Source organism: Rhea americana, unplaced genomic scaffold (genome assembly GCF_003343005.1).
Source record: "Rhea americana isolate MKP2758 unplaced genomic scaffold, rheAme1 scaffold_86, whole genome shotgun sequence".
Taxonomy (NCBI): domain Eukaryota; kingdom Metazoa; phylum Chordata; class Aves; order Rheiformes; family Rheidae; genus Rhea; species Rhea americana.
This window is the reverse complement of record NW_028187044.1, coordinates 2,375,776-2,394,894: the sequence shown is the minus strand read 5'-3', so window position 1 is coordinate 2,394,894 and position 19,119 is coordinate 2,375,776. Positions and strand designations below refer to the sequence as shown.

The 19,119-nt window shown below is 42.2% G+C and overlaps 1 protein-coding gene across 1 annotated transcript in view; it reads right to left on the bottom strand.

The window, feature by feature from the left end:
- Positions 1-19,119, bottom strand: part of GRID1 (glutamate ionotropic receptor delta type subunit 1) — a 492,844-nt gene that overhangs the window by 273,196 nt on the left and 200,529 nt on the right. The window contains exon 2 of the mRNA XM_085323688.1: positions 18,641-18,925. Coding sequence (XP_085179814.1) covers positions 18,641-18,925 — 285 coding nt within the window. The remainder of the gene's footprint in view (positions 1-18,640; positions 18,926-19,119) is intronic.

The window sequence follows — 19,119 nt, the reverse complement described above, 5'->3', positions numbered from 1 at the left end:
TTTTGCCTGTGRTGATATCTCTTTACACCATAATTTAGAAAGCGGAAAGGAATTCACTGCTGAACAACCTTAATGAAAACAGACTTAACTATGAAGACCGACGGGAAGACGCCTGCTAACTTATACATAAGATGTGTTATAACACATGTCTAAGCACACAGATCCAAAGACTCAATCCGGAACTTTGGATACTATGTCATGGATATGAACAGTTAACTCAAGGCTTCAGAATGCTTCTGGAGCACCTCTCCTCACCACAACTATGGGTTTCCACAGCCAAATGTAGCCTTGCCTAATCAAGGGCATAATCACACACACAAAAACMACCCCACCCATCTCACCCAAGCTTTGGTCAACAATGCATCAAGACCTACAGTTTTTGACGAACAAAAATATACGGCAATGGATTTAATATACACGTCAAACCGTATTACTTCTAAATACATTCACTCACAGAAGCACATGCACAYAAATAAGCAAGCATTCCTCACGCTTTTGTAGAAGGTCCACGTGGCTATTTTGGTTCAACTGGATTTTCAATTAAATGAAAAATTTGGAAAACTAGAAGAAATGCTTCTCTAAAGGAAGAAAGTTTTTGAATCAAAAAGAAACTTTAAAATGCTTTCTAAAAACTGGAAACCAAAACAAACAGTGAAACAAATTATCCTTTGTGCTTAATTTATGATTCAGCCAACTTAAATAGGGACATCCAAACTGGAGACAAAAATTTGAGATCACTCAAGGGGAAAAAGGTATCATGAAATAAAAATTTTAAGAAAACAACAGTAAATACTGCAAACCAGGGCAGAAGTACATTGATAAAACTGTAGAAATGGAAGAGTCCTTAGGTTTAGTATCATCTTTTAAGAATACTTTACATGTAAAAAAATGTAATTACAGTTCTCACATAGAAATAATTAGACCAACTCAGCAATGAGTTCTTGGGCCATCTAAGAGACTATTTGAACTAGGTCCCCTAAAAGGCTTATCAATGAGGTTGTGCTTTTAAGTCAGATTAGTTCCAGCTTATTAATACCACAAAACTTGCAAKACATCATAAGGCTGTAAGGTTTGAAGCACTGAGAAAGGGCTCTTCAATATATGCAAAAGTTAAAAGGAATCAAGAAAGGAAAAAATGTTCAATGTTGGTAAAGTTTGCACTAAYGGGCTGTTTCATCTTTAAGATTGATGCGCTGACTGAAGGCTAGTTATGAAGTACTTGCCTATCAACAAATAGAAAATTAAAGAAAAATAATTCCAGAGATAAAAAATAAACTGAAAGCTAAACGGAAAATGTTTATCAAATCTATCTAAAAAACAGAAAAGCTCTAGAGATGAAAGATGCCTGCCTTCAAAACATCACTGGTCATTACTGCTGTTCAGGAAAGATCAACATCCAAACAAGCATCAACATCAGAAGTCAAATTTGACTCTTCTCCCCAGCACATCTTGCATAAAGGCTAGTATGCAATAGAAATAGTATTTGCTTACAAAGATAAAAAATACATAGTGCTGTTCTTCCTAGAAGAAAATAAGATCTAAAATAAAAGCAGCTTTGCATTCTTAAGTCATGGTCAAGGCATTATGTTTCTCTTTTTCATGGATCTATTACGCACAACTGACCCATATGTTTATTGGCAGCAGGTTTGCCATGCTGCAGTGAAAAGAGCATTTCTCAAGTTCCAGCCCCTTGCTAATGTCTGAACAGCCTAGTGTCTCTGTGCTTCTGGTGGACAACAGTTAGYAGAAAAGGGGATTTCTCACACTACCAACTCCTCTTTCGGCAGTGTTACAACTGGAGAAAGAGGAATGTTAGCAACAACCCGGTGTGGTTTCAGACCGTGGCCATCCATCTGAAGTGGCAGCAAGCAATGACTCATATCTCCTCTTATCCAATCTTATTCAAAAGACTCAAATAATCCTTTAGGATGTCATGAAACAATTTGTAGCCCAAGACACTTAAAAACAAACAAAAAAAAAAACAAAAAAACCCACCCACCACAACACTGCTCTCTTGCTGCCTACCTTCACCCTGCTCACTAACATGCAGTTTCCATTAAAAATATCTTCCACTATGAGAAGGAAATAGGAAGATTAATTAAACATTTGCTATCTAAACAACTTCCATCCCCAAAAGAAAACACTATCACTTCTATGTAGAAAACTTGTCTGTGTAAACACTAAATTTTCAATAATCAGTATACAAGTAAACTAGAGAAAAAGAATGTTACCTGGAGCACAACTGCCTTCCAGTCATACCATCTGCCATGCAAATGTCCCAGTACAAGAAAACAGGAACCGCCACAGTGCGAGCTCAGAATATGGTGTGATAGGTTGAGATTTTGTAATCMCTGCCCTTGCAGTGCAAGCTGGGTAGCAGAAACAAGGTCTCAATTATCAAAGTGTCTTAGAGAAGGGGAAAAAAGACCTAGCTCAAGCATCTTCATTCTCCTGTATTACAGTCTTCTCTCTGCTGGCCTGCAGGTCTTTTTTCAATTTTCTTAAGGATTTGAAATACATTTGCATTCATGGAAGCAAACTGCTGATTTTATTATTATTATTATTATTTAAAGTTTTCTGAACAATTAACAAAGCTGTTCAAAAGGGAAGATCAGCATATTAAGGAAGTCTTTTTACAGGTGGTCTCCCAAGCACAATCCACTGCTATACAGACACAGAAGTCCTTCAAAGTTAATTAAATGTACACTAGAATATTCYGCTACCTCACAACTTTCAAACACCTCAACATCACATTTAATTTTTATCTTTCCATTTAACACAGGACATATGTTATGCTCTGAAAAGAAGTTGAATTTGACCTTGAGACAAGTCCTTCAGTTCATTTTACCTCAATATTATGTAGTTACAGCATATTTTACTTTAACTATCAGAATTTACAGCCAGACATTTTCAATATTTATCAGTTCATCTGACTTTAATTATAATAAGCATGGAGCTAACTTCCTGTGCCTTCAGAAGTCTCATCCATCAGACTAAGTTCTCAAAAGTCAGCAAAATGTAAGCATGAATGTTAGCTACAGTAACATGGACTTCCTTGTGCTACCTGTTTTCTGCCAAGCATTAATAAAGCACCTACTGAACTATGGAAAGTCAAGGAGAAATTCATACATCCACCACCCAGTAACAACTGCAGCGTCAGGGCTGCACTACCTTGGAAAGCCGCTGGCAACCGAGTGCTTGGTGCATGCTGCGTAACACAGTGGAAGCACCAGGTTTGCCATTTGATGCATAGGAGAGACAGGAAAGAAAACAAGAACAGAAGAAAATACAAGGGTGTAGTCAGCTCACAGTATGTAAAAACACAAACTCCTCTGGATTTGCCAGGTGCTTTACGTTCAGCAAATCAATACCAAATTATCCACATAGCTTGACCTTTCCAAAATAATTCACTCTCCAGGACAATCCAAACATGACAAAAATTCAATCTAAAAAGCAGAATGCTACAGAAAGCTACCAGGGCTACATGAAAACAAAGTTACAATATAAAAAGCTTTATAGCACTAAAGAAAACAGATACTACCAATCCCCCCCATCCCCCTTTTCTTATGTATATATTCCTACAAAGATAGCATGCACAGCTAACATGCTCCATGCTGTGGAGATACAAAGCAAACAACACAGGAAATTAAAAGCTACTTCAGTGAAAACACGCTGCCGTAAAGCCTGCATGTCCTGCACTGGTCCGTACCCTCCAGCAGCAATGCTGGGTTATTTGGAAATCCAGAAAGCTTAGTGTTGACTGCAGAAAGTACAAATTGCATTTTATCCCAGAAGATTCACTTTTGCTTAATGTGCCTAAACGACACCAAACCAAATTCTTATTCCTAGAAGTTTCCCTCTATACTAGCTCTGTAGTTAAAGCTGTTTCTAATTAATACATTTGAGTGAATTCTGTAAAGCAATGGTGATCCCAAGGGCAGAAAGGCAGACATTTTGAGGCTCTGATACACAGCCTTGGCAACGCGAGCACGAGACAAGCCCCCCCGCGAAGCACAGCACGAGCACTGGTGTCTCACCAGCTTCCCGCTACGAGGGGCGGCTCTGCTGCCCCACTGCCCACGCCTGGGGCAAGGAAGCCGGGGACAGGAACGCCYGCACCTCAAGTAGACACCAACTGCAAAGCACGTGGCTGTCACCCGAACCACGCGTCCGTGGAACACAGAAGTCCTCCAAACTTAGTACTGATCCAGCTTCCTCACCACCCTTAAAATAAAGGGGACAAAACCGACTGTGTGCACAGCGGGGCCTCTCCTAAAGCTCGTATCTTGGAAAAACGACCATTGCTTCAATAACCTTTTGATCAAGCACTCGAGTCTTGTCAAGCACTTTGAGTCAACGTGCCAGGAGGAGAAGGAAGAGCCATCTCCAGGCCAGGAACACTAACACACAGGTCCCCTGCTGTAAAGGGACAGTTCAGGGGGGTCTTCTCAAGCTTCRTGATGAAACAGGGCCACTTTCATTTTCTCCAAGAGTTCAGAAGAGATTTGTTTGAAACATGCGAACAGGTGGGTTGGGGGTTGGTTTCTGTCACTTGAGTTTTATTAAGCAGCTGTAGAGGCTTGATGTCAATTGAATCTTATCGACAGCCATCAATTACCTTCATGAAAAATACCACTTTAAAAAAGCAAGCAAGTCTAAAACGTTCCCCCCCTCCACTATCTGAGACTTGAATATTTGACAGACAGAAAAGCTGTGGAAAAGTCACAGCAAGAGGGACCTGAGTATCGTTTGGTTTTAATGCTAGATTAAGGGCTGCTGCTGCTCTCCCTGCGATAAGCGGGAGCTCGCGTGCCGYGCACGTAAACCGGGCTGGCGGCGGCCAGGCACACGCTACTCCGAGCGACGCGAGCGAGGCGCCGCGACGGCAGAGGGACCGACGGGGCCGAGATGAACGTCACCGGCGGGGCTGAGGGGGGTCCGATCGACCCTTCGGCTCGAGGAGCCCCCGGCGCCCGAGACATTACGCTGACGCGCAGGCGGCTTCGTAGAGAACCATCTCTATGGCTCTCACCGCCTTCTGCGGTCTTTATGGCGGGTTTAAGGGCTATTTCAGCTTCATCTTCAACGTGCGATGTACTCCTCGTATTCATAGCAACAAGTCCAATGCCAGGCAGGAGTCCCGCCACAGTAAGACAGGCCGCAGCAAGCTCCTGGTGTCTGGCAGCACAGCTTCATCTCGCGCAGAAGGGCTGCGATGGGAAACTTGCCTGTAGATGTATTCGCGCCTCAAACTACTAAACTAGGAATTAACATCACATACACAATTCCTATAAGATTTCCACAGTAATTAACAGCAAGAAACACTGCTTAAAATCCTCTTTCAGATTATCTTTCTTCCTCTTTCCATTTAAAGAAAAAGGATACTTTCTCCTAACACAAAAGGAAAAAAAAAAAAGAAAACTCTTCAGCATATAAAGAATTAGCTAAATAAAAAACAACAATCCTCCCACAAGATACATAAGGGAAAGAAAGCTACTTGCATATTCCCGTAGGTCTCTTTTTGCTTACTAGTTTCCAGTCTTTAAATCATTATTAGAATAAAAAAAAATTTAGCTGTTAATTTTTATTATGTTTTATGAAAGAAAATACTCAAGTCAGTATCAATTCCTCATAGGAGCATTTCAGCTAAGGTATTTTTTTTCTACTGGGTGGGCGATAAGAACATTCTCTTTGTTTAGGAARTGACCCACATTTGTCCAAAAATGCTTACATTAACACAGAAATCAAAKGTATTCTTAAATCCTTATTTTCCAATAAATCAATGACAAATAATCGTCCCTACAGATTCTGCTGAAGCGATACTTGGAAAAACAGCATTGATCACAAGCAAGAGGAAATCCAACTTTACTTTTTTGTTTTCTAAACAATTATTAAGAATCCCCTGATGGTTTTCCTGATGCTTCAACTTGTGTTAAGTGCTGTCATTATTAATAAGAAACAGAGATCTAATTATCTATTGTTTTGCTAAGTAGCAAGGTTAATTTTTCTTTCTCACATCAATATGCAAACCCTGCAATGAAAAAAAGCACCCCTCTCCGACAAAGGGTCAGATCTGCTCAAACGCTTCCCCCTCGCGCCAGATGCTTATTAGTTTTGTAAGGATTTTCCTTTCCCTCAGGTGGCACAGCCAGCCATTCTGCAGCAGAAGGGGCTCAAATTTGCCTGTTTCTACTATAASGTGATTAATGGCCACAGTGAGCAGAAGAATAAATTTCATGGAGTCCCAAGCAAAGGCTATCTTCAGAGAGAAAAAAAAAATCCAGCAAAAAAAGAAAGGTAGATGCTGCACCACAACTCYGTCCTGGCACGTCCTAAGCCACCACAGTAACCGCTGTAGGCAGAGGGTGGCATTTGTTATCTTTCCCCGCCTCCCTGAAGAGGTGGTTTACTCCATCCCAGTCCATTACTCACCCCCACACCAGCACATCTTCCTGAACACAGAAGATTAATTAACACACAAGAGGAATTAAGCACTGGAACATTAGAAACAAACAACTTGTTTCATAAGCAACGGCAGTCATGAATCCTGAGACTTTGTGCCTGATAGTTGGACTACCTCATGTTTAATAACGTCTCACGGAAGCTTTCAGCACCCTTGAGTCTTTCCGTAAGATCCTCCTCCTTTGGAGGCTCTCTGCCGTCAAGCTACAGCAAGCTCCCGCTGTGCCTGGGTTGATTCCTTGTTGTTTAATACTCTGCAACCGTGCTCACACCGTCTCCTCTCATGCAGCACGAGTTTGCAGCTCTCTCCTGTACTGACTGCCTATTTTTGCAAAATGTGTAGAAAAGCTTTGAGGCCTCTTATATATCAAATTGGTTTACAAAAAAAAATTATTCAGGGCACAGGCAGACTGACAGAACCTCAGGCATGCAGAGGACARTCATAGATGTCTTATTTTTCAGGAACCATGCTGAAAAAACCGCACACACACCCCCAAACAATTCAGTCCTYCCATACACATACACAGGCACGTTCTGCAGACAGCTTTATATATTTCAATTTAAGRTTATATTTAGCCTTTGCAGTCCCTCTATGTCTAAAGATAGAGCAATTCAGCATGTGCATGCAATCTGCAGGAGAGGAGCTGCTGCTGCTGCGTGGGCCTCCTGGCATGGCACCAGGCTCTGGTACTAAAAAGGCCCCGTGCAGGGGTTTGCCACACCAGGCAGACCTTTCTGCAGCTGCGAGAACCACAGTGGTTCTGATCACTTCAGACAGGTGATAAGTTCCTCGGTTCCCTTTCTACAATTACTCATTTACGTGTGGATTTCAAGGARATTATTTATCCATTTAAAGTTACTCTGGTACATCAGTTCTTGCATAACCACATAGTAATGYACATGCTCTTTCACTGAAAGAGGACAAAGTTTTCATCATTTATTCTTCATCATTTAAACCAGTCTAATTCAGATGCTTTAGTTTGCAGTATGACGCACAAGAAAATAAATCTAACTACAAACTTCCTYCTCTCCCTCTTTCCAAATGTGAAACTTTTAGCTTTGTTAATCTTTACACTATTTTTTTAAAAGGTGCTGCAATGAAGTCGCTGAGTAGGTGAAAGTAAGTTTCTCTATCATTTTCAGTTGTGAGCTAAGCCCGTGAAGTGAAACAAACAAATCTCACTGCTAACTTCRTATTTCACTCTTGCCACCTTAGTTAAGGCTAATAAGAATGTTTTCAATCACAGCATGTTCTAAATCAAATGATTTTGATTTAGATGCAACAGTCTGAAGAGGCACTGAATGTCTTACTGACACAACCAAAAGCATTTGAGATTTCTATTATTGCTAATTAACTAATTTTCTCAGGCTGCTACTGTTGCACAGCAGGATTTACTAAGCCAGATCAGAAGTGAACTGGTTAAATCACAGTACTCTGAGCAGGATGAAGAATACTGGATGCTAAGGAAAAGCCAACAAATGCAATGTCTACCTCTAGCCTGCCTGCGGAGACGGACACGGAGCGCGGAAGGAGGGAGCCAGTGCCGGAAGGGCAGCAGCATTCAGAGCGCCAGCAGGGGAAGGACAGCGACATTCAGCCAAGAAACACTTCATCCCTGAACGACATTACTGCCATTACACCCATAAAACTCCTCCGACGCCAGTCTGTGGTTACCGAGAGGCTGCCGCACTTTCCAAACCTATGCTTTTGGGTTTTCACCCCTCTGTTATGCTTTGTAATGAACATAACTAATCTTTCTAATGCCGTTAAGAGGATTTTAGAGAAGGAAAAGGATGAATACATTTGTTATCGGTCAACTCAACTAAGTGGCCAATAAACCAGCATTTAAAGTGTCCCTCTTCCTTTGCCTCCCACCCTTCCCACTGCAAGGCTGCCCTTGTTACTCCTCTGTTAATACTGTAATAGATTGTTTTACTTAATTACAGCTTGTCCAGGGTAATGTGGATGCACAAGATGGGAGAAAATGAAAATTACACTGCACAAAGTACCACCACCAAGACTCCCACAGACACTACTCTGCAGAGCAGATATGGAGGACAGTACCAAACCCAGCTTGCTAATGGGAGAGAGAGTGCACCTTAGGCACCAGGACTGCCCCTTGGAGTCAAATATCTGCAGTCTAAGTTGTGTTTTTTTCATAAAATTTAATTAGCTTGTATACTTCCATCCAGAGTAATCACAACACAGCATCATTAATGCAGAACAACAGGGAAGATATTCACTCAAAATTAAAACACACTGCTGTTCCTTAAGCCGACAGCATTTCTCTTACCCAAGTGCCTGGTAGGATATCCAGGTAGGTGTTGGCGCCCAGGCGGTGCTGTCTTACGGATACAATGCCAGAATTTGACCTTTACTTACTCTTCTGCAGCGGGGGAGGATTCAAATTCCTACTTACAAAAATAAATGGAAAAGAGACAATTCGTTCCTATAAAGATTTTGTCRGTCATAGCATTAAAGCAATACCGAGTATTGATTCTGGTTTGGATTATTCTTTTCTTAACACAGTTCTCTTGATGTTATAACGATGTTATAATCAGAGACAAGATTAATCTCAACTCCTCTGAAYGTCACCATCACATATGAAAAGCAGTGGGCCAAAGGAAGATGACTTTATGAATTAGGGAGAGGTTAAACTGTATCAGCACAAAGCAAGACCTTGGGGCTACAGTTCAGTAGGTAGAAAGGTTATTTAGTATTTCAGGGTCTGAACGTATCTTTCGGTATGAACACACACAACTGTTCCTCCCACAGCATCATTCCTCAGCATTCAATTTCCTAATTGAATCACTTTCCTCCATTTTCCTAACTCTGCACAGGTACACACTGCTGGGCAGATATCCTGCTGCTGATACAAGTAAAGGGTGGGCAGATGCAGACCAGAGGACATCACCATTAACATCGCCGTTACCTTGCAAGAGTTCGAGCCAGTGGTACAGTGTCTGTCAGAGCTGAATTCCCAGTACCTGCATAGCCCACCCCGAATTCCCAAGTCTGCTGTGCAAKAGCTGAAGATTTACCCAGCCAAGACTTTGATTCTTACTAATAGGTCGGATRGGGAGCTGGGGATCATCAATAGTTCCTGACCCCACAGTCCTTTCAAGCTGATTAAATAAACCGCACTGCCTCCAAACAGTTTCGTGATAGCTATGTTTCCCAGCCAAAGCCTTCCCATCACAGAGAAYGATCAATGAAATTATTGCAAGAGAAAACCTCACTGATTCTCCTGTATGTTCTTGATAGAAATGGGCTATTTGAATCTTCATTACCAAAGCAACAGATACGAAAACAAAGCGTCCAATATTAAAAGCATCTCATTAGAACTTAATGTTTCCCAGTAATGAGGCTAATACCCTCTACTACTTTTGTACACAAAAATTATATTATTTTCATTTAAACAAATGCATCAAAATCATAACAGGATGAATATTAAATCTCTCCAATGAAATTCAGACATCCAGATTACATTCCTAATGGGCTCTGACTCTGAATAATCCAAATYGCGAAGCCTTTTTTGTTCCACTTTTTATTTAATTCTTTACAGTCTAATGATGCATTTGCCTCTAAAATGATTGAAAGAACTCTTAAAATAACTCCCAAAACAGATATGGATGCTAAATGCTCCAGAATATAAAGACAGAAGGTAGAAGAGAGCCTGCACAGCACGATACAAGGGATTCAAAAAATCTACCATCTCTGCACTCCTCTGGCCAGAAAGGGAACCCTGCATACCTGCGGACTGCTAACTGGACATTAAATACAAGGTCCATAAACCTTACTGAAATCAAGGGGACTAGATACCTAATTTATAAGAACACATAAAATAACCTTAAAGGCCAATGTTTCAGTGCATCATTTCTACAACAGAATTAGCACAACTACCTTACCTTGTAGGGTGATGCACTAAATTGTAAATAGCTCAAATGCTACAGTAAAACCTTGACTGAACAGAGAGTTTACTACTAAGTCCTAAAGGTAGTAGACAATACTTGTGGCACCACTAACAGTCAAGCGTAGAACAAGGTTCTGGTCTGAACCTACACAACTCGGATGCTTCAAGACACACGCACCTGAGCAAGTGTCTGCAGTTTCACACCAACTGCTCCTGAAGAGAGGAAGTACTGAGATGAAAGCCTGTTCAATATGAATCCCAAGAGCATGTCACTGACAGGAATTCATATTTTTTAATTTCCTACTATTTCCTGATTTARTAACCTCCTAGGCAGGCTACATAACTTATCTTTGTTTGCATTCATTTACCTCCACCTGAAGGAGGGGAAATAAATCAATCTTTGCTTATCCTTCCTGATCACTCATTTTTTTTTCAGCTAAGGAAAAGTATCTTCCTTTGCTGCATGCTGCTACARAATAAAATCTTGCACTTCTGCTGGGGTGGGAGAAGACATCTTTTATTGTGTTTGTTTTAATTTAAAGAATACTTATTCCACATCCACAAAAATCATTGCAGAGAAGACTATTTGTAATCCAAGCTTGTCTATCCCCATGCTAGGGGAAGAGGTGGTGGTAGAAATCTGTGGCTTTACATTTAAATGCAATTAGCATCAGATCATTTGCAGCTCTTGAATGCTGAGCAAAAGGCTGTCTAATAAATTTGCTATATTATAAACAAGTGCAGTAGTCTACCATTTTACATGTATATATGAATGTATAAGTATAGGAATACCAGGTAGGCAAAGTAGGAAGCTCAAAACATCATGATAATACCATGGCAATAGCACGTATTTCTTGATAGCCACTCAGCATGTTGAAAACCATTTTGACCTTTAGGGCTTTATTAAAAACAACCCAAACATTCCCCCACATACTTCTGCACTACAAAGATTAAGAAATTTGTATTYGCTGTGGTCCCCAAGATTGATCTCTTCTGTGGAAGGCAATGACTAATAACATTATCCATTCATGAATGTACTCGGTCACCACGTATTATTAGGAAGAGAAGAAATGTAAAGAATCCTTCTGAGTACATTCGYTCACAGTTTATCAGTGGATCACCCTTGGCCAAATTGCTACCCACAGCTTACTGAAAAAACACTGAAGCTGAGCCCAGCAACTATTCCAACACACTGCTAGGAGCTGGAAAAGACGACAGTAAAGAATCAGGGAGTGCACACAGACTACCTTCAGGACCACATTAATAACCAGTTTTACATTAATAACCAGTTTTGATTGGATGACTGAATTGAAATACTGGTAGAAAACTACTTCCAATAAAACTTTTTTTCCATGAGCTTTCCCCCTCCCTTCTTTTTAAATCTTTAAAAAATACAAATTGGTTTTAAATGTAACTATTTTGAAAAAGAGAACAAGCCTTCTGTTTTGAAGACGCCACCTGACAGCATTTTAAATTTTTCAAAAGAACTCATGCCCCTGTCTTTGCAAAACAGCATTCCAACTATCTGAAAGGCTGAAATTATTTCTTAGATGTGCCTTGAATTTATGAACAATTCTAGTTGCCTGAAACTACCCAAAGCTACTTGTCCAAATATCTCTGAGCAGCTTCTTCTGCTACTGAACTTCCAGATAAGCTCTGATAATACTCACTCAGAATAAAGGGTGAACCATAACTTTAAGATCATTTGTATATATCACACCAGATACTGCTTTGAGAGTGTTTAGTGAACAGCTTCTATGGGAAATAATCTCTGTCCACTGTTCACCAACCCTGTTAGGAATTACATGGGGGAAAGTGTGTGCGTGTGTGTGTGTGTGGGGGGGGGGAATTCTGATATCTGACATTTGCTCCCAGTCATATGCTTACTCACATACCTTAAAAATCAAAGTACTAAAATTAATWTATAAGTAATAATTTGAAATGAAATTGACTTGAATTACATTTAGTGTTATAGACTGTATTACTAAATAAAGAAAAAATACTAACAGAAATGACAAAAATCTATGCTTAATTTAAGTAGACCAATTACATTAAGTGCTGTTAGAGTCAGAAAAGGGATTCAAGGATAAATAGAGGAACACACAATGCCATTTCTTCAATAGCTTCCCGATCAAATTCAATGTAAAAGCCAAAAGGCCAAGTTTTTTTCTTCTACTTAATAGAATCATAAAGTCTGCATGAGACCTGGAAAACTCTGCACTTTCTATCCYAACATACGCTGCAGCAGGGATCCCGAATATACATTAAGCTACCAAACACTGTCTTCCCAGGAAACTCTTTGCTTTGTCCAGGTTTTTATATTTGCCTGAAGTCCAGACACCTAGTAGTCCTGTTGTGCATGAGTAACGAGGTGATGCAGAATTTGTGTAGAATAAATGCTCAGAAGATGCTGTTTCTTGCCAGCTGAGGGGCTAGGTCTTGCCTACTCCTTCCTCACCTACCCCACATGCAGCAACAGCAGCGATGTCCAAGGACTCCGTCCTGGCACCGTTGCTTCTGCAGCCTTCTGGCAGCAGTTTCTTTGCTGCTGGCCGCTTAAATTCTGTGCATTTTACTACTCAAACATAGCAATCCCAACTCAGGCTGCTCTGCAGCAGTTCCAGCCAGGATGCTCTCACCACCTGAAAAGGATCGTTTGTAATAACACAGGCAAACCAGCCACACCGCTCATGCGGAGGAAGCCTAATGCTTCCTGGTGGCAACAGATTTGCCRGACAGGCGCAAACCCTTGTGCAGTTGGCCCAGCACTTCCCGAGAGCCGGGTTCCTTCTCTGTGCTTTAAACCCAGCACGCACACACCTCTCCCTGGGAGCGAAATACRGCAGTCCTTGTTATGCAGAGATGGTTGTCTAAAAACTGAGCTGGTGATGTAGGGAGCTGAAGATAGCTTGTTATACTTATCAGAATAAAGCAAATCTTAAAGATAAAGCAGGTAAGGTGAAGGTGGCTTATGCACAAATGTTCTACTTTGCTTTAGATGTGAGCCTATGTTTCATGTCACAACCCATTTGCAGCATTACATGGACAGTGTAAAGCCATGTATTTCTCAGTTTTCATTACTATATTCCTTTGTGAATTAAAAAACTGCAAGATTAGTGATCTGCACAAACACGCCTTCCTCCTCACAGGAGGAAAGATCATTCCAGGATCAAAAGCCAATTTTAAAACTATTGGTAGTATTCTTGCCACTTCCAATCAAAAGAGAGGTCCTTCACAGGTAGGACTTGAACAAAATCCTACTATATAGTTGTTGAAGAAAACAAAAACTTCCAGAAAAGTCATCACATCGAAAAACAAGCTGTTTCTGTGTAGCAAGAYCCAAAGTATTCAAAACCAATGTGGCATCCATGATTATAATGAAAAAACTCTCTAATCTTAGGGGGGGGGGGGAAGATTAAAATAATTTATAAATCAACTAATTGTTGTTTGGGGCTTATGTGTGGGTTCGGTTTTTTTTCCCTCCCTCTTTGGTAGTAACAGTGCTCCATCAGTAGTTCTGAGARACTCAAACTTTTTAAAAAGTTTCTTCTGTAAAATTTTTATACTAACTTCTCAGCCAGACAGTGCTGTCAGTCGTTGACACCAAGAATTAAGAACACAATATTACAGCTCATTTTCACAGACCTGATACCATTTCACTGACATTGCAAGGTTATAACAAACAAGAACTGTTTTGTCTTACAATGAGTAATACATGTTGTGTGCATGTATGTAGGAAAGTAGAGACTTGACATAACCACAGAGATAAAATATTTTCAACAGTAAGATCAATTTCCTGAAAACATAGCTATTACTCACACACTCTTCAGAAATATGACTTTGTATTCCTCATCATTTTCACACTCAGCTTCCAAAATCCTTCAAATCCCTTCCTCTATCCATATGGCTGTTTATTTCCTCCCCAAAGTAGTAGAGTTCAAATTTTTTTATTACCCAATCTCATCTTATTGTGGGCAGCACCCACTGCTTTTAACCTATCRTCATTTAAAGCTTAGTAAGCGTCCTTACGAAACTTGCCATGATACCAATTTTTGTGTCATCAAATTTGATTACTGACACCTCTGCGTCCATGAGGTCAACAAAATAAAACACTAAACTKCCCGGCAGGCCTTTATACACCAATCCAATACACATGGAGGCACAAAAGATATCACTGTAGTAGAAAAAGCAATTCAAAACACATCAGCACAGCTGAAGCTTTTCAAGATAACACAACAGATCTGACTTCTTTAACAGATGGATAGACCAAGTTCCACAGTATAACAGCCATTGACCAACTTAAGGCCAACTCAGATTTTCTCCCATAAAATCAAGACCTAATACCATGATGCAGGGAGAGATTTTCATCCCTTATTTTACTTCAAAGGGTTTTATGTAARACGACAGTGGTCCCTTCAGTTATTATTACTAGAATTCATATTAATGCACCACTTAATGGTTGCCTAAAAATTTTCTAAAGAAATTTCAAACACCAGTTCAGTCATCTGCTTCCCATGTCGTCAGCTCATGTTAGACAACCATCTCTGCTAGATATGGTAGCTCAGCTAGAACTGCCCTATTCCTCTACAGGTTTTTCCAATGAGAAGTTTTGCATGCCATGTTTCAAGCAAGCCAAGTTTTTCTTTCCATTTCAGAGTGGAAAGGAAAGTATAGAGTGGCTAGGGAGCCTTCGCAGAACAATACAGGGAACAGCAGCAGGCACGGAGAAAGGACTCCGACTGTCTTGTTCTGGCCTTGAGCACTGACAACTCTACAGCCCAGCAGCAGGACAGACAGCTTGACTGATCTCAGCTATCATTTACTTGAATTACCATAGTTCCTAGTCATGATTTACCCATCAGGCAGTAGTCTGATCYGCAGAAAGTGCCCATCACGATCAACATGGAGTAGATTTCCACACTTCTGAAGTTGTGCCCAAACCATAAATAAGTGAAAAACGAGGTTAAGTCATGGAAATGCATTATCTACATGAACCCTTCTCTTTCCTTATACAAATACAGAACTAAGTGGTTATGCATCAACTCATCTTCCCCTCATTGGTGCTGCTCAGTAGGAGAGCCATGCATCATCGAGAAGAGTCCGAATGCCACTCCTTTCAAGTCTGAGGTCTTTGAAAGGTCACTTCTCCAGAACCAAGCTATTACTCATTTCTTCCCCACAAGAGTGACAAGATTTAAAAGCTTAGGTTAGGTAGAATGTCACGGTTTGACCCCTGCTTCTACCATTTCCCTTTAGCATTTTMTTTTCTTTAAAACTTGCACATCTTTCCTGTGAAATCTCTCCATCTCTTGTAACAGAAGTTCAAAAACAGAATTTAAGGCATTTTACTGAAAAGGACCATGTTCTTTCACTGAGATTGTGCATGCAGATTTCTCTGTACTCTCAGTGACAAATGTCAAACAATGCATATTTGATTATAAGCAAAATTATATAAAAGGGGYTTCCTAGGCTGTTCAATGCCTACTCTGTATTTCCGTTTACCAAATCTGCTACTTTTCCTTTATTTAGCCAGTACAGAAATTGTAATGCAAAAATGTATGTGTGAAGAGGGACAAGTAACTCTTGAAGTAAACAATTTTCAGCTCTAGTATAGCACAGCATTACTATGAACAAGGGATTTCTTTAAATTGTGATAATATTATTTTGTCTTTAGAAAACCTGACAGTTTCCACACAGAGATCACCACGGGATTGGCTAGTTTTTAGAGATCAGCAGATGCACAAATTAAAACATTACTCTGGGAAATATTACAACTTCCACAGAGCAGGTAGAGAAGGACCATTTGTTAGAGTAAATCACAGAAGCCTGGTGCTGGAAATGCTCCATAATCATGAACACGTGCTCTTCAAGTGACCTCTGTCCTCACTGCTTTCCCTGGGCCAGCAGTCAGTCCCYGCCACTGAGCTAGGACCAGTTGCTGGAGGTGTATAAGCAGAGCTGTGCTGAAGCCATCTGACAAGAGGGCAGCAGGCATGCCCTGAAAGGCAGTGAGCTGCTCTGGAGCTTGACACACAATTTCCTGGGAATTAAACTGCCTGTTCTGTATTTACCAGTGCCTGCCCAGAATATGCAAGAATGACCTGGTTTCTTCGTGGAAACTCGTTCTGCAAAATACTTATGGGAGTGGAGGGAACCAGGCAAAGCACTCCTTTCTGATGGAACTGGGGTTTAAGATAGCTCTCCCATCCCAGAGCAATAGGAGAGGAACTAGCCCAGAAGCAGCACCATAGACAACATGCTCTGCACTGGCAGAAGCACAGTATACACGGCAATCTTCCAGCCCCAGGTAGTGTTTGTCCTACTGCTACAGACTGAAGGCCGATTTGTGATAAACAGAAGAGATAAATCATATCCCAACTGACAGAGTATGTGAATTAAAGGAATTAGGATYGGCTCCCGAGATGTTAACCCTTTTCACAGAGGCAAAGAAACACAGCCATGCTACTGGAGTAAGTGGTAGCAGGTTCAGCAACCAGGCTTGCTACCAGGAAAAACAGGTGACAACAGCTTGAATGTGGGGACAACTGCAGTGCTGCTGGGCCAGGGCTCCTGGAGGTTGGAGCTGTGTCCTTTGCAAATTCCTCACTCCAACAGGCTAATTTCCTTCAGATTTGGAAGGTTAACACTACAAGACAGCAGGAGRAAAGATGGAATAGTAACTGTAAAATGATGCTTTAAGACACTTTAAGCCCTTTTCCCCACCTCGTCCCTCCTAGAAATAAACATTTGAATAAATCTTTGTATGCCAAATCCTCTACTACWCATCAACTTTGCTATCTTGACCAACAGGCCACCTAAAGAACACTTAACATGCACACTAATCCTTCACTTTCAAAACWTTCACTGGTCAAGTTTTATATATAAAGGAGAGTAAGTAAATGACAGTTTATTTACTGTGTTGCTGGATTTTTGAGCGTACAGCTTATCTCTACAGAAGCATCATGGCAATCTTCTAACACATATAATTGAAGTCTTATAGAGCCTTAGGTGGATTCAGCATTTTAAATCACCCTCAAACTGGCTGCTTAGAAAGGGTTAGYGACACCGCTAACAACTCAGAACAGAAACGTGCGCCTAAACCTTTCAAAAGTCCTTCTGGCTCAGAAGCCTTCGCATACGATACTGGTTTGGGGGGGTTCTTAAAGAGGAGGGTGGGTGGGGGGAATGGCCCAGCTTCACACCAAGAAAAGATGATTCACCTRCAACGATCTTGTGTTATTTAGTGAAAACGCAATGAGGAGCTATCCTGCATGTGGAAAACTGTAAAAGCTAAACTGCATAAACAAATACACATATTACTCCAAACACAATTTAACCTCCGTTTCTTCTATCTTTCTGTTCGTTTTAAGTCACCACACCAAAAACACATGCATCAGTTTAAATCCAGAGGGTTTCCACAGCTTTAAAACGCGACGTAGCAGATTTATTGTTCCCTGTCACCAGCGCTGTATCCTAAGACGAGTGATGACAGTACTTTGAGTTAAACACACAGAAGAGTATTTCCATCAGTTGACTGATTAAAAAAAAAAAAGGAGTAATAGCTGTGCACACTTCCCTTTTACTCTGAGGGCCTGGCACAAGGCGAGTTTTGTTTTTTCGTCACTTGTTTACGCTCAGCACAAGGCACTAAACTCGTGCGGGCAGCGGCTTCTGCTCCCCGAGCGTCGGCCGAAAGGGGAGCTCTGCTGGAGGAGATGCCTCTGGGGCCTTTTGGCTTATCGCCAGGGAGGACGCCACCGTGGAATTCACTCCAAGAGGAGAAGGGGGAGAGGAAGCACGGTAAAAAAAAGAATTTCTTTTTAATTGAACGTTCGTTTTCAAAGAGAACGGTGCTCGGCTTCGAAAGGAGGCGTTTCGCAGAGGACGGGCAGAGGCCTCGCTGAACTTACCCGCGTAGCTACGTGACCGCTGCCAATCACCGTCAACGCTTTATTAATAATTTCACTGARGCAGCGAGAGATAATTCAAGCTTCCACCGCCTGGGTAGAAGATGTTGCTAAGCAACTTTGCCGCTTGTCTGACAGTTAGTTTTCACAGCGACCTTCCCTTCAAGCCAGAGGCCCGAGTCCACTTTCCCCCGGCCCTTGAGGAGCCCAGCGAGCCCTGGGGAAAGCCAAACGACGAGGAAAGGCCCCCGACGGACGCAGAGCCGCCCGCCCCCACTCCCGCCCCCCGCCCCGCCAAGGGGGGCCGCCGGGCGGCAGCGCCCGGACCCCGCCGCGCTCGGACCCCGCCGCGCTCACCGTAGTCGCTGTCGTAGAAGACGATGAACTTCTGCCAGCGCAGCTCCGTGACCAGCTTGAGCGTGACGTCGTTGAGGCGCACGGGGGGCCGGGCGGCCAGCGTGTACTCCTCCTCCTCGGCGCTGGGGTTGAGGTGGCAGGCGGTGCGCGGCGAGCCGCCCGCCCCGCGCTGCACAAACAGGTGCGGGATGTGCATGGCGTCCGTCAGCGACTGCAGCGCGCTGGCCGAGGCGCAGCCCGTGGACGTCACCAGCGCCAGGATGCCCAGCGTCATCAGGTCGCAGGCTGCGGGAGACGAGACACAGACAGAAAGCGGGCTCAGGTCGGCCCCCGCAGCTCCCGCCGGCGCGCGGCCCTCGGGAGGGCAGGGGGCCGAAGTCGYGGCGGCGGCGGCGGCCACAGCAGCCCCGCGGGGGGAAAGGGACAGGACGAGCCCGAGCTCATCCGCCGAGCCCGGGCCTCCCGCTCCGCGCGGACGC